At 44.4% G+C, this 15,151-nt stretch overlaps 7 protein-coding genes across 7 annotated transcripts; 4 read left to right on the top strand and 3 right to left on the bottom strand.

Annotated features, from left to right (window-relative positions):
- Nucleotides 1-93: 93 nt before the first annotated feature.
- Nucleotides 94-1,649, top strand: I203_104144 (S-methyl-5'-thioadenosine phosphorylase; the record flags this gene model as incomplete). Its single annotated transcript, XM_065517474.1, has 6 exons — nucleotides 94-127; nucleotides 198-255; nucleotides 365-810; nucleotides 880-991; nucleotides 1,151-1,370; nucleotides 1,590-1,649. The coding sequence occupies 6 exons, from the start codon at nucleotides 94-96 to the stop codon at nucleotides 1,647-1,649; spliced, it is 930 nt and encodes a 309-aa protein (XP_065374292.1).
- Nucleotides 1,650-2,124: 475 nt separating this feature from the next.
- On the bottom strand, nucleotides 2,125-4,492 carry I203_104145 (uncharacterized protein; the record flags this gene model as incomplete). Its single annotated transcript, XM_019144261.1, has 2 exons — nucleotides 2,125-4,083; nucleotides 4,193-4,492. 2 exons carry the CDS (start codon nucleotides 4,490-4,492, stop codon nucleotides 2,125-2,127), a joined length of 2,259 nt encoding a protein of 752 aa, XP_019007310.1.
- A 665-nt stretch (nucleotides 4,493-5,157) lies between these two features.
- Nucleotides 5,158-6,685, top strand: I203_104146 (uncharacterized protein; the record flags this gene model as incomplete). The annotated part of the gene is made up of 8 exons (XM_019144260.1): nucleotides 5,158-5,243; nucleotides 5,309-5,348; nucleotides 5,419-5,496; nucleotides 5,573-5,685; nucleotides 5,774-5,855; nucleotides 5,922-6,132; nucleotides 6,263-6,396; nucleotides 6,497-6,685. 8 exons carry the CDS (start codon nucleotides 5,158-5,160, stop codon nucleotides 6,683-6,685), a joined length of 933 nt encoding a protein of 310 aa, XP_019007309.1.
- A 313-nt stretch (nucleotides 6,686-6,998) lies between these two features.
- On the bottom strand, nucleotides 6,999-8,253 carry I203_104147 (uncharacterized protein; the record flags this gene model as incomplete). The annotated part of the gene is made up of 6 exons (XM_019144259.1): nucleotides 6,999-7,061; nucleotides 7,149-7,335; nucleotides 7,456-7,607; nucleotides 7,788-7,909; nucleotides 8,018-8,071; nucleotides 8,172-8,253. 6 exons carry the CDS (start codon nucleotides 8,251-8,253, stop codon nucleotides 6,999-7,001), a joined length of 660 nt encoding a protein of 219 aa, XP_019007308.1.
- A 463-nt stretch (nucleotides 8,254-8,716) lies between these two features.
- Nucleotides 8,717-10,215, top strand: I203_104148 (uncharacterized protein; the record flags this gene model as incomplete). The annotated part of the gene is made up of 2 exons (XM_019144258.1): nucleotides 8,717-8,846; nucleotides 8,978-10,215. 2 exons carry the CDS (start codon nucleotides 8,717-8,719, stop codon nucleotides 10,213-10,215), a joined length of 1,368 nt encoding a protein of 455 aa, XP_019007307.1.
- Nucleotides 10,216-10,792: 577 nt separating this feature from the next.
- On the bottom strand, nucleotides 10,793-14,187 carry I203_104149 (uncharacterized protein; the record flags this gene model as incomplete). Its single annotated transcript, XM_019144257.2, has 11 exons — nucleotides 10,793-10,847; nucleotides 10,941-11,008; nucleotides 11,106-11,227; nucleotides 11,292-11,354; nucleotides 11,439-12,313; nucleotides 12,374-12,428; nucleotides 12,490-12,563; nucleotides 12,622-13,740; nucleotides 13,794-13,997; nucleotides 14,066-14,085; nucleotides 14,143-14,187. 11 exons carry the CDS (start codon nucleotides 14,185-14,187, stop codon nucleotides 10,793-10,795), a joined length of 2,700 nt encoding a protein of 899 aa, XP_019007306.2.
- Nucleotides 14,188-14,462: 275 nt separating this feature from the next.
- Nucleotides 14,463-15,116, top strand: I203_104150 (uncharacterized protein; the record flags this gene model as incomplete). The annotated part of the gene is made up of 1 exon (XM_019144256.1): nucleotides 14,463-15,116. One exon carries the CDS (start codon nucleotides 14,463-14,465, stop codon nucleotides 15,114-15,116), a length of 654 nt encoding a protein of 217 aa, XP_019007305.1.
- Between the last annotated feature and the right edge of the window lie 35 nt (nucleotides 15,117-15,151).

Here is a 15,151-nt window from a genome sequence, read left to right on the forward strand (position 1 = left end):
TCATTCCTATTTATACCCTCTCTTCCACTTCATATGCTTACTTCTCTTGTTCGTCGTGTAAACTTACCTCACATCATATCGAGATATACCAGAATGTCGTTCGGTCAATTGGAAGCTAACGAAAAAGGTGGGTCAAGCATACGAGTAAGACCCATTGAGTATTCGAATCACTTTAGCTGACTTTGTCTGCCTTTCAGTCCTCGTTGGATGTATTGGTGGTTCAGGTTTGTACCACCTAGATAATCTGACTGTAGTGTGAGTACTCTGCTCCTTGAAATTTCTTCGGTCATCAAAATCTATAGCCTATCACATAATATCATTTTGACCATACCGACAATTAACCTATCTATGTCGCAACTTGCAGCAAAAAACTCGATATCACCACACCATGGGGCAAACCCTCTTCACCTATCACCATCTCCTCTCTTCCTTCAGGTGATCTCATCGCATTCATATCCAGACACGGTGCTCATCACACCATCACACCATCCGAGGTACCCGCACGAGCGAACATAGCAGCATTGAAGCATATCGGATGTGAGGCCATCATCGCTTTCTCAGCTGTTGGTTCATTAAGGGAAGAAATCGCTCCTGGACATTTCATCATCCCCGATCAAATCATAGATAGAACCAAGGGTATAAGGGAAGATACATACTTTAGAGGAGAGGGTGTGGTCGTCCACTCAATGTTCGGTGAACCCTTTTCAAAGAAATTGAGCGAATTTGTTGCTCCGAAAGTACAGAAGATCTTGAGTGAACAGGAGGGTGATGTAAAGGTACATACCGGTAAGACCGTTGTATGTATGGAAGGTGAGTCCACTGGGATTTCAATTGCTATCCCTCGTGAACGTATGCTCATAATCCTCGGAATCGTGATAGGTCCCGCTTTTTCCACTCGAGCAGAATCATTGATGTACAGACAATGGGGTGGTGATATCATCAACATGTCTGTCATTCCTGAAGCGAAATTAGCTAGGGAGTGTGAACTTGAGTGAGTGTTGTGATTTATCTACTCGACTGCACACTGTATCTTCCTCCTTTTCATCTGGCCATGCCAGGTCAACGAATTTAGGCCATCAAGTGAAACCTTCACGAGTCAGCATGATGACGATTAACTATGTTACCTATACTAACGGACCTTCTCCCACAGCTACACCCTTATCTGTACTTCTACCGATTTCGATGCCTGGAGAGTCGGTGAAGCTCCCGTAACAGTCGAAGAAGTCATCAAAACCCTTCACACCAACGCTGGTAACTCTCGAGCCGTCGCTGCAGGCTTATTACAAGACGTCCATGATGTAGTTGCTGAAGGCAAGTTGTTGAACGAGATTAAAGGATCGATGAAATACGCTTGTATCACTCGTGTCGAGGTGAGTTGTCTGTCATTTTCTTCTGTATATAACATTCCTAAATCTCGTTACTCTTTCCCCACCCTTTTCTTCAATTTTTATCGACCAATTATCTATATTTTATTCGACAATACTCATACTCATCCCATTAATGCTTGTTATCTACCTTCCCTGTTATAGGACCTGAAACGAAACTTTAACAAGACTGGTGCTGACGCGTATGAGTCTCATTTGATCCAGTCACAACCTGAAGCTGCTCGAAAGAAGTTTGCCTACATCTTGCCCTACTTCTCGGATTAGAAAGATAATTCACTCGCAAAGAAGAGTACAAAAAGGGAAATAGAGAGCTGGGTATATATAATCAACGAATAAATTGTGGTGGATTGTCATATCATAGAGTAAATAATGTATAGATTTGATAAAATAGATGATCACATATAGTGAGACGTCATGGACGCGGATAAGATAGACACTAATATCACGAGAATCGCTCCTACTGTTCCCTAACAATTAATGCGACGCATTTCACACACAGTCGTATCCCCTTGCGGCCTTATCAAATAACCCATGAACAAGGTTCCTTTACCTCAATCCCCAGACGTACCAGGCCAAATCGTTCTTCCATATTCGTTGCTATGGATCAGATCATTCATTCAATTTTCTCCAAAAGTTATACAACGGTAATTCAATACAATCTCATCTATCCAATTTACCATCTTCTTACTTTACATCCCATCTATCAAAAATCTCACATCTTACACACCCTGCTTCCACGTTAAAATCCAATCCCAGCAGTACCGCCAGGTCTCTGAGCGAGACATCTCTGAACACTCAATTCGAACGGTGTCTTCCCTGCAAAACCACCTTTCTTAATCGTCAAACCATCTTTCAATCTCATACTCAATCCATCTACTCCGTCCCCTCCAAGTCCACCGGATCCTACACCAAGTGGGAAAGCAGAAGATGAATAACTTCTATTCATAGTTCCTGGTCGTCCAATCCCTCCTACTCCTCCTCCTCCTGTGACATTTCGATTCTGTTGAATGCTATCACCATCTTTACCTAATTCTTTCAACGTTTTAACTAAACTTTCATGTGATTCTCTATAATCTCCATTTGTCAATCCCACTTTTAACCTCCCTTCACTCAAATCCTGTTGAATATCTGGATCTCTCATATCCATCTCCCACCTGGGTCTAATTGCTTTTTTCGTACTGGGTAAAAAACGAGATATCAAATAAACCGTTTCGGGTATGTTCGCGTGTCCCAACGAGTTGTGATATAACGTAGGATCGTTTGTAGATGGCATACGAGATGCTAAACTGGCAGCTTCCAGTGCGGTCTTCCTTCTTCTCCCTGTACCGGATGTCGATCGCGCGGGGGAAGATAAAGTCGCTGTTGCCGGTGTAGCCAATGGAGCGAATATTGATCGGATCGATTTTTGAGATGATATACTATCCTTTCTCGAATGCGATTGACTCTGACTTTGATTCTGAATTTTGCCCGATCTAGGTGTACTTTCCTCAGGGATAGGTCCATCCCATCCTTGTCCTTTTGCCATCTCGTAGCTTATCTGAGGTTGAGGTACAGGAGGCTGATGCATCGATGGGACCCTCTGTCGCTTATCGTCCTTGGTAGGTGAACCGAACATACTTCCAGGTCGGGATGTAGCGGTAGTTGCATGAGTTCTGTATCCCGTCGGTGAATTTAATGGATGAGGTGGTGCTCTGAGGGATTGGATAGATCGTAGGGAACTGTTGGAATAGCGATGTCGGAGTTGTGGGTGTTGCTGGGAAGTTTGACGTGATCGTATTGCACCCTGTGATTGGGTTTGAGGTTGTGACTGAGAAGCGTTCCTCTGACGTTGAGACTCTGATGGTTCTTGTTGAGCCTCAGTTTGAGCAGATTCTTGAGCGTTGGAAGAAGACATCTGAGGGAAAGGGTATGAAGGTGAAGTTGAGATCGCGTCCGCCTCGTTCGCTTGAGGAAGCCCACTACCCTCTGTTGATCTGAGTCTACTCGATACTTCGGGTCTAGTTGATTTTGCTCTATCTCTTGATCCATCCCTCCCGCCCTCTCTGTCCGAAGAAGGGTATCTCCTAGAATCCGCGGAAGCGGTGGGTTCCATGCTGATTGGACCAACTAGCGATTTCGCCGACGTATTTCGTCGGATCGGATGAGGAGTGACTATAGGATGAGGGTCTTGGACGGGTAATTCTGCTGCTACTTGTGGATCGGGAGGTTGAATTGCACCTGCAAATCCGGTTGTTCGTTGAGTGAGAGCAGGTGGATGGGGAGTTTCTAATGGCGATGCCGTCAGATCCCCATTTAAGACTGCTTTACCATGTGAGACTGTTTGACGTTGTTGTTGCTGTTGAGGTTCTGCAGAAGTATCACTGACTGTTCTTCTCCTATTAGAACTTGCAGTTTGAGTTTGGGTCTCTTTAGTTCTAGATTTCCCCTTTTTGGATTTCTCAGGTGATATTTCTAATTGATCTTCACCTGATTCCCATCCTTCTTCAGCTTCGTCAACTTCGTCTCCGTCCTCCCCACTCTCTTTCAACACCTGTACGGACTCTTCAGATCTCCTCGTAGATCCTCTTCTCGCTTTGGGTCGAGTAGATTTGGAGGTCGTTGTTCCGTGAGAATCGTGAGATGTAGTGGAGGTGATGGAGGTAGTTCGAGATAGACGAGGGAGATGGGTATCTGAGCGGGAGTTCTTGGGTAATGGACGCTGTATATCAGAACAAGTGTGTCAGAACTAACACCTCATCTTATCGGTTTTGGAAAAATAATGATAGGGCAGTAAAAGCTATATCAGGTTGCACTCGCATATCACTAACCTTTTCTTTCTTTTTCTTCACCAGCGCATCAGTCGTGTCTAACGCATGCATCGCCAAACCCGCTGCCAACGCCCTACGTCCATGTTCACCCTCACTAGATCTCCTGTTCCCCGCATGCGAATGATGTCCATGACCATGTCCATGGGAATGAGCAGCGTGCGTCGAAGCTCGTCGTTTGGCATGTACGGACGGTCTACGATTGGTTGCGTGAGAGCCACCCCCGCCTGCAGCTGAGGTGGAAGGAGCAGTTGTTTTGACGGATGTGGGCGATATCAGCGTGGTAGCTGATGATAGTGACATTGTATATAATTGTGCCAGATACTTATCGATGAGTCCGATGAGGTTTCGAAAGTGTCGAGATGGGCAGGAAGGTTGGTTCAAGCTAGGCTCGGTGCTGGTGGATGCAATTAATGGCAATCAATACATGCCATCAGATCTGAACAAATGAACCGGACCTTAATCACGTGATTTACATGTCACAAGCGATTGGGTTGGAGCTACTCGACACTTCAACAGCATATCACGATAGATGGTGGGTAGCCTTCACAAACAGTATCACACTAATAGATCCTATAGCTACCTTGCGGGTATATCTAGACCTGACATGATGATTCTGCTCATCCCTTGCTTCCACACGGTATGCATATAGTAGATAGATCTCAGACAGCTGCTCATCTTACGTAACTAACTACACGCGTGATTGGTATACACGTCAGTGTGTTCTGGTTTATTCAACACCTCCATTTATGAGCCCATGATCATGCTCGATGGGATGATCTCACTCTCACTGACAACTTGTAAGCTATCACGGACTTGACACTGTCCATCCTAGAGCATACATCAGCGCAATCACACCAGCAGCCAGAGTAGCTTCCGAATAGCATCGTCAGATAGAATAGAGTCGCAGAAATACACTTATCGTCAAGACCTCTGCCACACACTCTATCACCAACTTTACTTACACGATGGAACAATTAATGAGGATGATGCAAAGTGGACGAGCGGGTATGGGAGGACCCACGCCGCAAGGGGAGACAATAGTGGCTGATAAGTGGGTCAAAAATATGCTTCGTCATATAGTATGAAGTTGTCCTGACTGATAGGTGTGATTGATAGTGGAGAAACGGTCCATATCTCAGCTTTAGCATTACTCAAGGTGAGTAGGTCATCTCAGCTGAGCCGATTGAGAAGGCGCATAGCTGAATACTGGTGGTATGATATGGTAGATGCTGAAACATGGTCGAGCGGGTGTACCGATGGAAGTTATGGGTTTGATGTTGGGTGAATTTGTTGATGATTATACCGTAAGTCATCAAGCTACATTCCCTGCACCTCAATGATTCAGCAGCTAAGTCGATCATATACATATATGCTATATAGATATCCTGTGTAGACGTATTCGCCATGCCTCAGTCCGGTACCACAGTAACAGTAGAATCTGTGGATCACGTTTTTCAGACTAAGATGTTGGATATGTTGAAACAGACTGGAAGGTAGGTTTGAGCGTTTTTCCTTTTATCAAAAAAGGAAGATATATCTTTTTCGAGTATTTGATACTGATGAGCCGAACTCGTTGGATAGACCTGAAATGGTAGTAGGATGGTATCATTCCCATCCAGGATTCGGCTGTTGGTTGTCCAGTGTGGATATAAACACTCAACAGGTCAGTCTGAACCATTCCACTCATCCTCAAAACGTACTTGTAGCTTATATGCGTGTTCTTGCATAGTCATTCGAACAACTTCATCCTCGAGCTGTAGCAGTTGTGATTGATCCTATTCAATCAGTAAGAGGAAAAGTCGTGATAGATGCTTTCCGATCGATAAACCCCGCTTCGATGGCAACAGGTCAAGAATCAAGACAGACAACAAGTAATATTGGTCATCTGAATAAACCTAGTATTCAAGCTTTAATTCATGGTTTGAACAGACATTATTACAGTGAGTTGGTATTTACCATACCACCTCATGTATTCATGGGACCCACCTGTACCTTCGCCCTTGATAAGATTAGATCGAGATGAAAGGTCGCATCTTTGATCATTATGCTTACTTTCAAACTGTGATTCAGGCTTAGCGATCGATTACAAGAAGACGGAAGCTGAACAAGGAATGTTATTGAACTTGCACAAGAGAGGATGGACAGAGGGATTGAAATTGAGAGATTTCGAAGAGATGAAACAAGGTAATAAGCAAGCTGTCGATGTGAGTCTACATTCTTTGAATTCAGCATATTCTCGATTTATGACCTTCGCTTCATCGAGTCGCCGACCGGACTGACCCTCTTTCGTTGGTATCTTGGTAGGAAATGTTGAAATTGGCTACATCGTACACCAAATCCGTCCAAGAGGAATCAACCATGACTCCTGAGCAACTGAAAACCCGACATGTAGGTAAATTAGATCCCAAGAGACATTTGGCGGAGGCCGCAGAGAAAGCCATGGGAGAACAGGTCACTCAGAGCTTGGCGATGGGTGTTTTGGCTGAGCTTTAGAGCAGGTGTCATTGGTGCATACAGAGGTTGAATGATGATCAGCATGGTATGAAATGTACAGGTAGATATATATAGCATGTCAATATGCAAGCATCTCAGAAGTGATGTCTTGCTTGTCGTCGAGTATTAAATACTAATGTTCCAGTGTGTTGGCTGCGAAGCTCAGAGATGAAGAATACAACATAGCATAAACATAGTATAAGCATATACGAACTATATAAACATGATCGAAGATATTGACAACGCAAAGAACATCAAACTTCACTTCTTTGTATACTCCATCTCATCGTACACAAGAGTACCTGGACTTTCATCAACTTCTACAATGAGTCAAAGAAGCACCGCAGAACTGAGCGATAAACACATAGAGAATGAGCTATGCAGAACAACACCACACGATAATCAAATCAGCCAATAATCCTTCGCGATGTTTTATAATGGTGATTGTGGTCATTTCACTCACAACAAACACGAATCCAGTCAAAGCTGTGATCCTGACATTCTTCCACCACTGTTGTCGCCTCACGTTCCTTGCTCCTCTCCTAAATGCGTATGCCTGTCCAGCGAGGGTATCCGTCTTATCTACCAAGAGATCTAAACGCTCGCCTCGCTGGAGGATCGAATCGATATTCTGAACCATGATGTCTTTACTGTATACAATGCCACGACAGGTATCAGCCGTACGTCGTTAATATATAGGAAATCAAGGAAAAATCAGGAAAGATGATCATGCAGTAGAAGTAGGTATGAAGTTTCTCATCTCGACTCACACATTGTTCAGATCGCTTTGAGCTTGTCTAAGAGGATCGGCGGGTGGTGAAGTCGTATATTGATGCATCAACTTGGCCAATTCGTTTTCGAAATCACCTAGGGAATGCGATGAGGCTGATACGATCTCGTCGGAGGAATATGAAGCGGTGAACTATGTTATCCAAGATGGAATCAGTGTCAGTAAAGCGATCTCGTTTATAGTCTGCGATTGCTTCTGGTCTGATCAATTCCCGAAACGATTGGATGATCCGTTCTGATTTTCTCTGGGGTACATTTTGACCAATAGCCAGATACAGCTGATACAGCGCAATTGAACGGATGGACAACTCACCCTTCTTTCTACCTCGGCCAAAAACGCAAAAGGCATTCTCCTCCCCACTGAATCATCAGCCATCACCAGGTAGATCACTCCGTTGGACGATACATAGTGGATCAATCGATCTTGCCAGACGTCTAACCAACCAAAAGACTCTGGTTAGCATCGGTGCTATGCCCGTACCCGAAGAAAGTTACTGGTAGCGGATTCGTGGGAGGGCAGGCGATGAAGGATGTTATACTGACAGGTCAATTTAGAGTTGTTTGGCGGTATCTTTGACAATATCGTAGTCTGGGCAGCTGAGAGTAGATATGCAAGTCAGGGCAATGATTACTTGCTGACCAAATCTATGATCATGGTCAAGAGGGATTGATGAGTTGGATTAAACCCCCGACTCACCAGGTTTCAGTTCCGCTGTCCCGGTAGCATGTTCAGCCAATACGGTCGTACCTCTGGCTATGAGTGCGTGGATCAATGACATTGTGACTAGTAGATGGGGTTGACTGGTTGATTATAGGTGTTGAAAGGGAAGCTGGGTAAAGTCAGATTGATAACAAGAAGGATGATTTGATTGCCTCACTGATCGTCATTAGCAACAGCATGAGCATGATTGAGAGTGACCGGTGACCGAGAAAGGAGTGAGTGCCTGATAATGCCACGTCATGGGATAGTATGATACCGTATGTAGTACGCGTCTAACCTTTCGATCATTCACCTGACCCTACCAACCGTTGTGCATACAAATGAAAATAACAGTGTAAAGTGAATCACAGGAACATTACTTACCACTTGATCATTATCCATCGACATCATGTATCTACCTCCCGTGCTTCATCATTGATCACGTTTTCGCTATCATAGCCCACCCTCATCCACATCGACAGGACAGAGGCGAAGGCTTGAACGATTGTAACCAGAATATCGATCTATCGCAGCACAGCACGATGGAAACCCCCAACACACGATCAAGGAGGAAACGTGAGCTTGAGAACAGCTCACAGGAGGATGGACTGAGGGTAGCTTGGGTACATGATTCTCAACTGAGGAAAGCGGTCTTGCAAGCCACTGAGGATGGTAAGTTGATTCACTAGGATGCAAACAAACTGGCCTTGACGGAGCTTGGATCTGTTGATCGTTCCCGATCTGATCACAAGTACGAGTACATTGTATCGATACTATGAGCTGACGGTATCTGTGTTACATAGATGTGATCTCACCTCCCACCCCCACTCAAAGACCTCGACCAATCTCTTCCCTCCTCAAATCATCATCTTCATCATCCACATCCGAGCCATCCAAAGCAAACAGACCACCACGTAAAAGACCATGTAGGGGTCATCGATCTCTACCTACCTCGATCCAAAAACCAACATCAAGCTCTACTGGTAATACTACAGGGGAGAGCTCAGGATCAGGATCGAATAGTCTACCAAACATGTCGATCTTATCCTCTTGTCACAGTACGAGTTCAGAGAAGACGAGGTTGGATTATCTCTTAGATAGGTTTTCTTTACTATCTTCTCCTATGGATGAAGACAAGACAAACAACAGTAGTAAGAAAAGTTATATGGATGTGGAAACTCCAAGTAGGAATTTACGTCCTAGAAATACAACAAGTATAAAGGATAAACCGATGATAATTACTTCTACACCTTTGAAAAAGAGAAATGGAAGTATCTCTACTTCTAATTCTACATCTACCTCGAATGTCAGCTCTCATATGAAGCCAAATCCCAAATCAAGATCAAATCCGAATATCGAGCCTATACCTATCCCGCTTCTTCACCAATCGAAGAGCATCGATGTACCCCATCCTAACGTGCCTCAGGATAAGGGAAAAGGAATATTTACTTCCAAACCACCTTCCACTTCTACCACTACGACCCATCGTAATCCACTTTCACCCATCAAAGGAACAGCACCCCGTATAGGCCTGGGATCCCAACATAAGCCAAAGTCATCAAATACAAGTGTCACTACTACGACAATCACTTCCAACAGGACTGGAGGATGGACTAGAACGAATAGCGGTAAAGCATTCAGAACGCCCTTTTTGGATTCCACTTCTACTGGAGGTGTTCGATCATCGCCTAGGAAAGAAGTCTTAAATGGCGTTGTACCAGTCAGAGGTCAATCGGCCTTGCCTTCCACCAGACCCAACAACACTACAGCACGACCAAATATATCGAATACATCGGTCAGTCCAAACAAACGTCCACGTCCAGTAAATCCCCGTTCAAATACTTCAGCTTCCGAATCATCCTCACTCAAATCATCTTTACCGCCCACCCCACCTGCACCTCCCGTCGAAGTGGGATTCAAGAACTACGATGTAGGAGAGAACGATCCTGAAGATACCAGTTTCGATTCGTTTGATGGGATTTTTGCGAGCGGTGGAGAGGAGATTGAAAGGTTGTTAAGGAGTGTTGATGGGTCAACGTGATTGACACTTCCGAACGGAATGGTCTGTTGCAGAGTCAGGCGAGGGGTAGAGATCGTTTGGTCTATATGAGGAAAGGAAGTGAGCGAGATATATGATGGTTAGACGATCATTTGGTTTGGGATATAATTTGTTTTGGTATCGGAAGGATAAGGGGAATGAGTGTAGGATTTATTATACCTTGTGCAATAGGATTCACATGACTCTGTCCCTTCTTCTATTTGTTTCTTGTTAGACTTCCCATTGTTTTGAATCTTTCTCTCTCTTTCGATTCCCCCAGGCAGTATTACGATGTATGTATTTTACAGTTTACTTTTGATTTTATCGTTTTCATTCCCTCTGTTGAGTATAATACTTTTTCTGTTTTGGTTTTGTTGGAATATGCATGTTGTTGAAGCTCTCTCATTCCAGCTCACTGATCTAGTATTGATTGCAATGTTGCATAGTACGAGGAATCTATGATAACTTACAAACGGAGCGACATCGTAATCATATTTCGAAGACGAAGTCTACAGGTGACTCATATGTACACTACAACATGTCAGAACTAGCTGAATTTGAAAGAAGATGCTAGTACTACCTATCGATCCATCCATGACATCGAATCGCTCCACCCCCACTCGCCATCCCAGAATCTACCCACATGAACATCAGTCAGCATTGATCCCCATGGCATCAAGCTTGCAAGCAATCAGAGTGAGAGTTGAAGTTGAGGTTGAAATACTTACCCTGCACCTATAAATCCACCTGCGCTTTTCCATCTCGCCTGAGGCCCTACTACAGTCCAATCAGGTAACTAGACAGAACCAGCAAGATCATCAATCTCAGCACGCTTTAATACACTTGCTATTGGTAGATGAAGAGGGGAAAGGGATCTCAAACTGAATACTTACCATTACACCCGTTCTGATAGGGAACAACCTAGCTGCCAATTCCAATCCTAAATCATCGTTACCTGCTATGAGCATCGAAAGGGCTTTGAATGATGTGGGATGGGGGTGTAGAGCGATGATGCCTAGATATCATGTACATCTGTCAGGTATCAAATGCCAGATTGTCCAGCTTGAAAGGCGACTTACCTGCACCACGATCGTACACAACCTTATCTTCAATCAACATCACACCTTTCGTAGGGAATTCAACTGAATCGCAATGAAATCAATAAGACCGAGATCAGTTATACATTTATTTCTGGTATATGCATTGAAGCTAAAACTCAGACTTACGAGGTATCTTTCCTTGCTTGATCATCCAGTTAACAAACAGATTCTCATCAGGTCTACCAAGAACCACCAAATTACTTTCCCCTATTTGTCCTTTGGCTACTTTCAACAAACCCTCTCGATCATCTATAATCTCACTATCCAACCTATGATAGACGTATAGATCATGTGTTATCCCCTTAGCCACATCCTTCAATCTTGGAATATCCGGACAGATAATCACCATCGGACCGGCTGTTGAAAGTATTCTGATCATTGGTCCATATGCTCTAGGGGGCGTGAGTGGACCATTCATAACGGATTGAGTCCATCCCCCCTGTATAGGAGATCTAAGCAATATCTTTTTCTCGTTAGTAAGTTGTGAGATCAATTCGATTTTCTTGATATTCATCCCTCTGAGATCAAGTGGCTTAGCAGGATTACTATCCCTCCACTGTCTAGCATTCACATCTAACCTTCCTATCCTACCCGGTATATCCAATTCTACAATCCTAATTCCAGCTCGTCCACCATTTTCCTGTGGGTTGGCAGTGGTCAATGTGAATCCCTCTTTACGCTGTTCATCCCAGCTTTTCTTCTTTGGTATATTGGTAATGAAATTGACTACGTCGGTGGACTTTATCACATCATCCCACCAATGTCCTTTTTTCTCCACTTCTAGATACTTTACTACCCCACCATCTTGCTTGCCTGCCCAAGAGGAGAGGATGGAAAGGTATGAGCGTGAATGACGTGGTGGGACATTATCATCGTCTGAACCGTGAATTACCAGAATAGGGATATTGACGAGGTTGGATAGGTAGAGGTCATTGTTAAATGGTGAGAGGGAAGAAGAGAGGATACCCATCAATGAGGGATCGGCGTAATGTCTCGAAGTTCTGATCATTCCGATTAGTTGTCATCTTCAAAGATTACTTGAAGCTCTACAATCAGCTCACTGCTCGGTATAGGGTACGTAGTCCTGTATTGTCAACCATCCGGAAGCAGCCACCACTATATATCGCAGATGATCAGCGAGATGACCTGAATCCTCTGAATAAAGCAGGTAACTTACTACCAACGATCCTATCAGGATACCTCGCAGCAAGGTGCCAAGCTCCTTGTCCTCCATTCGAATGTCCCATCAAGCTATATATCATCGTTAGTTCAACATAACTCCAGATCAACCATGATGGAGGAGACGTACATAGTTTCATTAGACACCTCAATTCCAATCTTCTGGATAATCCTTCCGAAAGCTTCCCTGACTGACCATACATCCTGCATACTACTTCCATGCCAATCCTCTCCCCACTCATTCCTCCCTGTGGGTAATACCACCCAATGATCAGGTATCGAAGGAACAGCTTGAGGCATCATTGGCTCGGTTATATCCACCCCTGCGCCATGTAAGACTAATAACACCGGCCGTAGCTGATCCGTCGCCGCTGGTTTAGGAAATGAATTTGGATTTGGCGGTGGAACGATCATAGCGTGTGAGATTGAGGCTGGTATGACGGACGTGGAAAATGTCGTCGACGACGACGATGAGAAAGTGATCCTAAAAGGTGGTATCTGATCGTTGTCTTTGAGATGAAAATGTTTGGACCGTGGATGCCAGATGTAGTCTTTCTCTTCACTCCCGACTTTGACTCTGAATTTGATTTTGATAGACTGCAGATAGCTCGGCAACGATCTACGCTGCTCCAACTTGATTGATACCGGTCTTGTCTGTCCTGGTGTGACCCTTGCTCCGCCAGGTAAACTAAGTGACAAGGACGACCCAAAAGAGCTTTCTACTCCAATAACTTCTATATCCTCCTTACCGTCTGCAACCCTTATTCCAACTGAGATCCAATCACCCATAAACCACCCATCTAACATGTCTGGCATTTCCCCTAACCCATCTATCACCTCCATTTCCTCCACTCTATCTAGCTCAGCTAACACCTTCAGTCTTATGGTAGGTGAAACAGAAAGTCCGGGATCACCAAACATCCTAATTTCATATATCGCCTTGACCAACAACGTGTACTTTCCCGGCTTCAGGGATAGAGATCTAGCGAAATTTGATGTTTTTGATGTTATCTCTCTTTGTCCAGTGGGTGTTTCGGAAAACGCATATATATCTCCCGAATACCATTCTACCGGGCCAGTATGCTCTGTGTGGTCTGCAGGGATGAAAGCGTATTCTACACCTTGGGTGACATCTATTGTAAATGGTGTCTTTGATTGATCATTTACCTTGGGAATGGCAACGGAAGTACGAAGGATAGATTGATATTGGAGTGATGACCATCCATGGTCGGATCGAAGTTGGTCCCAACTTTCCTATACTCAGCCAATCACACCTTTCTTTCCTTCGCATTAGAAGCTCACTTGATTTCTGGATAGGATATATCCAACCATCCATCATCGCCCGTTTGGAATTCCTTCCAACCCACTCTTCCACCATTTCCCAGCTCACTAGGCCAACTCTCATCATCTTCATAAGGTCTAGAAGCGAAATCTAAATCTGGGTCGATTGAGGGATCAAGGAATGCTGAGATTGATGATCCGGTGAGAGGGTGTTCTCGCATCCCACTATGCCAAAGTTTATCACGTAAATTGGTCAGTCGACGAACATGTAATGGATCACGAAGATCGCATACCTCGGGAATGGTCCTACAGCCTAAAGGTCATGTTCAGTCCATGCCGAGAAATGCTTGAGCCTTTCCAGATCACTCACCTCCCAGTCTGTACCTACAATCACGTTCTTATCGTCGGGCTTCATATTGCTGTATCTGGACAGAGATGATCATGTCAAAGTCAACATGGTTTTCATTATCGAACCAGTGAAGCAGCGAACCAAGCAATCTTATCGTGTTATCGTTTAATCGCCCTTAGCTTCGGCAATCTCCAATCTCCCGGAGCGCGCCAGTCTTTTCCGTCGGAACATCAAAAGTTCAGGCTGCTGCTTCCCAGTCGAGAAGCGTGATTAATCTAATGACATGAGTTCATACGTGAAATGTCATCTCATCGATCTGAAGAGCTCCATACTCACCCTCAATGGCTCATCGAAAAGATCATGATACCTACCCACCACCCAACTGGCCAGAAGGAATCACCTACCTTACCAAACCCCGCCTATCTCCCACATTCCCTCCCCAGCTCATCCCTCTGATATCCCCAAATGCCAACCCAAATAGCAAAACATTCACTCCCAGACCTATCAAACACCCTTCGAACGTACATATCAAACGTATAGATCAGGATGGACATCCAGCAAAGGGACAATGTGGTCTATTCGCCAAAAGCAAGATAAAAAACGGTGAATTGATTATACCTTATATAGGTATCATCCATTCCACTATCATCCCTGATGATCTCGATCAAGTCCTACCGGAACAGGAGGATGAGCATTCCTCAAGCGATTATGATTTATCTCTACTCCGCCTTTCATCTTCCGACATTCGAAATCCATTTCCTGGAATGCATATTTCCATAGGAGTCGACGCAGCCAGGAAGGGCAATGCAGCTAGGTTCGTCAATGATTATCGAGGATTACCAGGTATCACAGGACCGAATGCAGAATTTAGGCTGGGCAGTGGAGAGAGTGGTGAATTGAGGATGGAAATTTGGAGTTTGAAGTGCGGGGTGGGGAAAGGCGAGGAGATTAGGGTCAGTTATGGTAAAGGATGGTGGGGTGCCAGGAAGGGATGATGAGTAGGTCGAAAAATGGATATTCGAGAAACGTC

Source organism: Kwoniella mangroviensis (genome assembly GCF_000507465.2).
Source record: "Kwoniella mangroviensis CBS 8507 chromosome 1 map unlocalized Ctg01, whole genome shotgun sequence".
NCBI lineage: Eukaryota > Fungi > Basidiomycota > Tremellomycetes > Tremellales > Cryptococcaceae > Kwoniella > Kwoniella mangrovensis.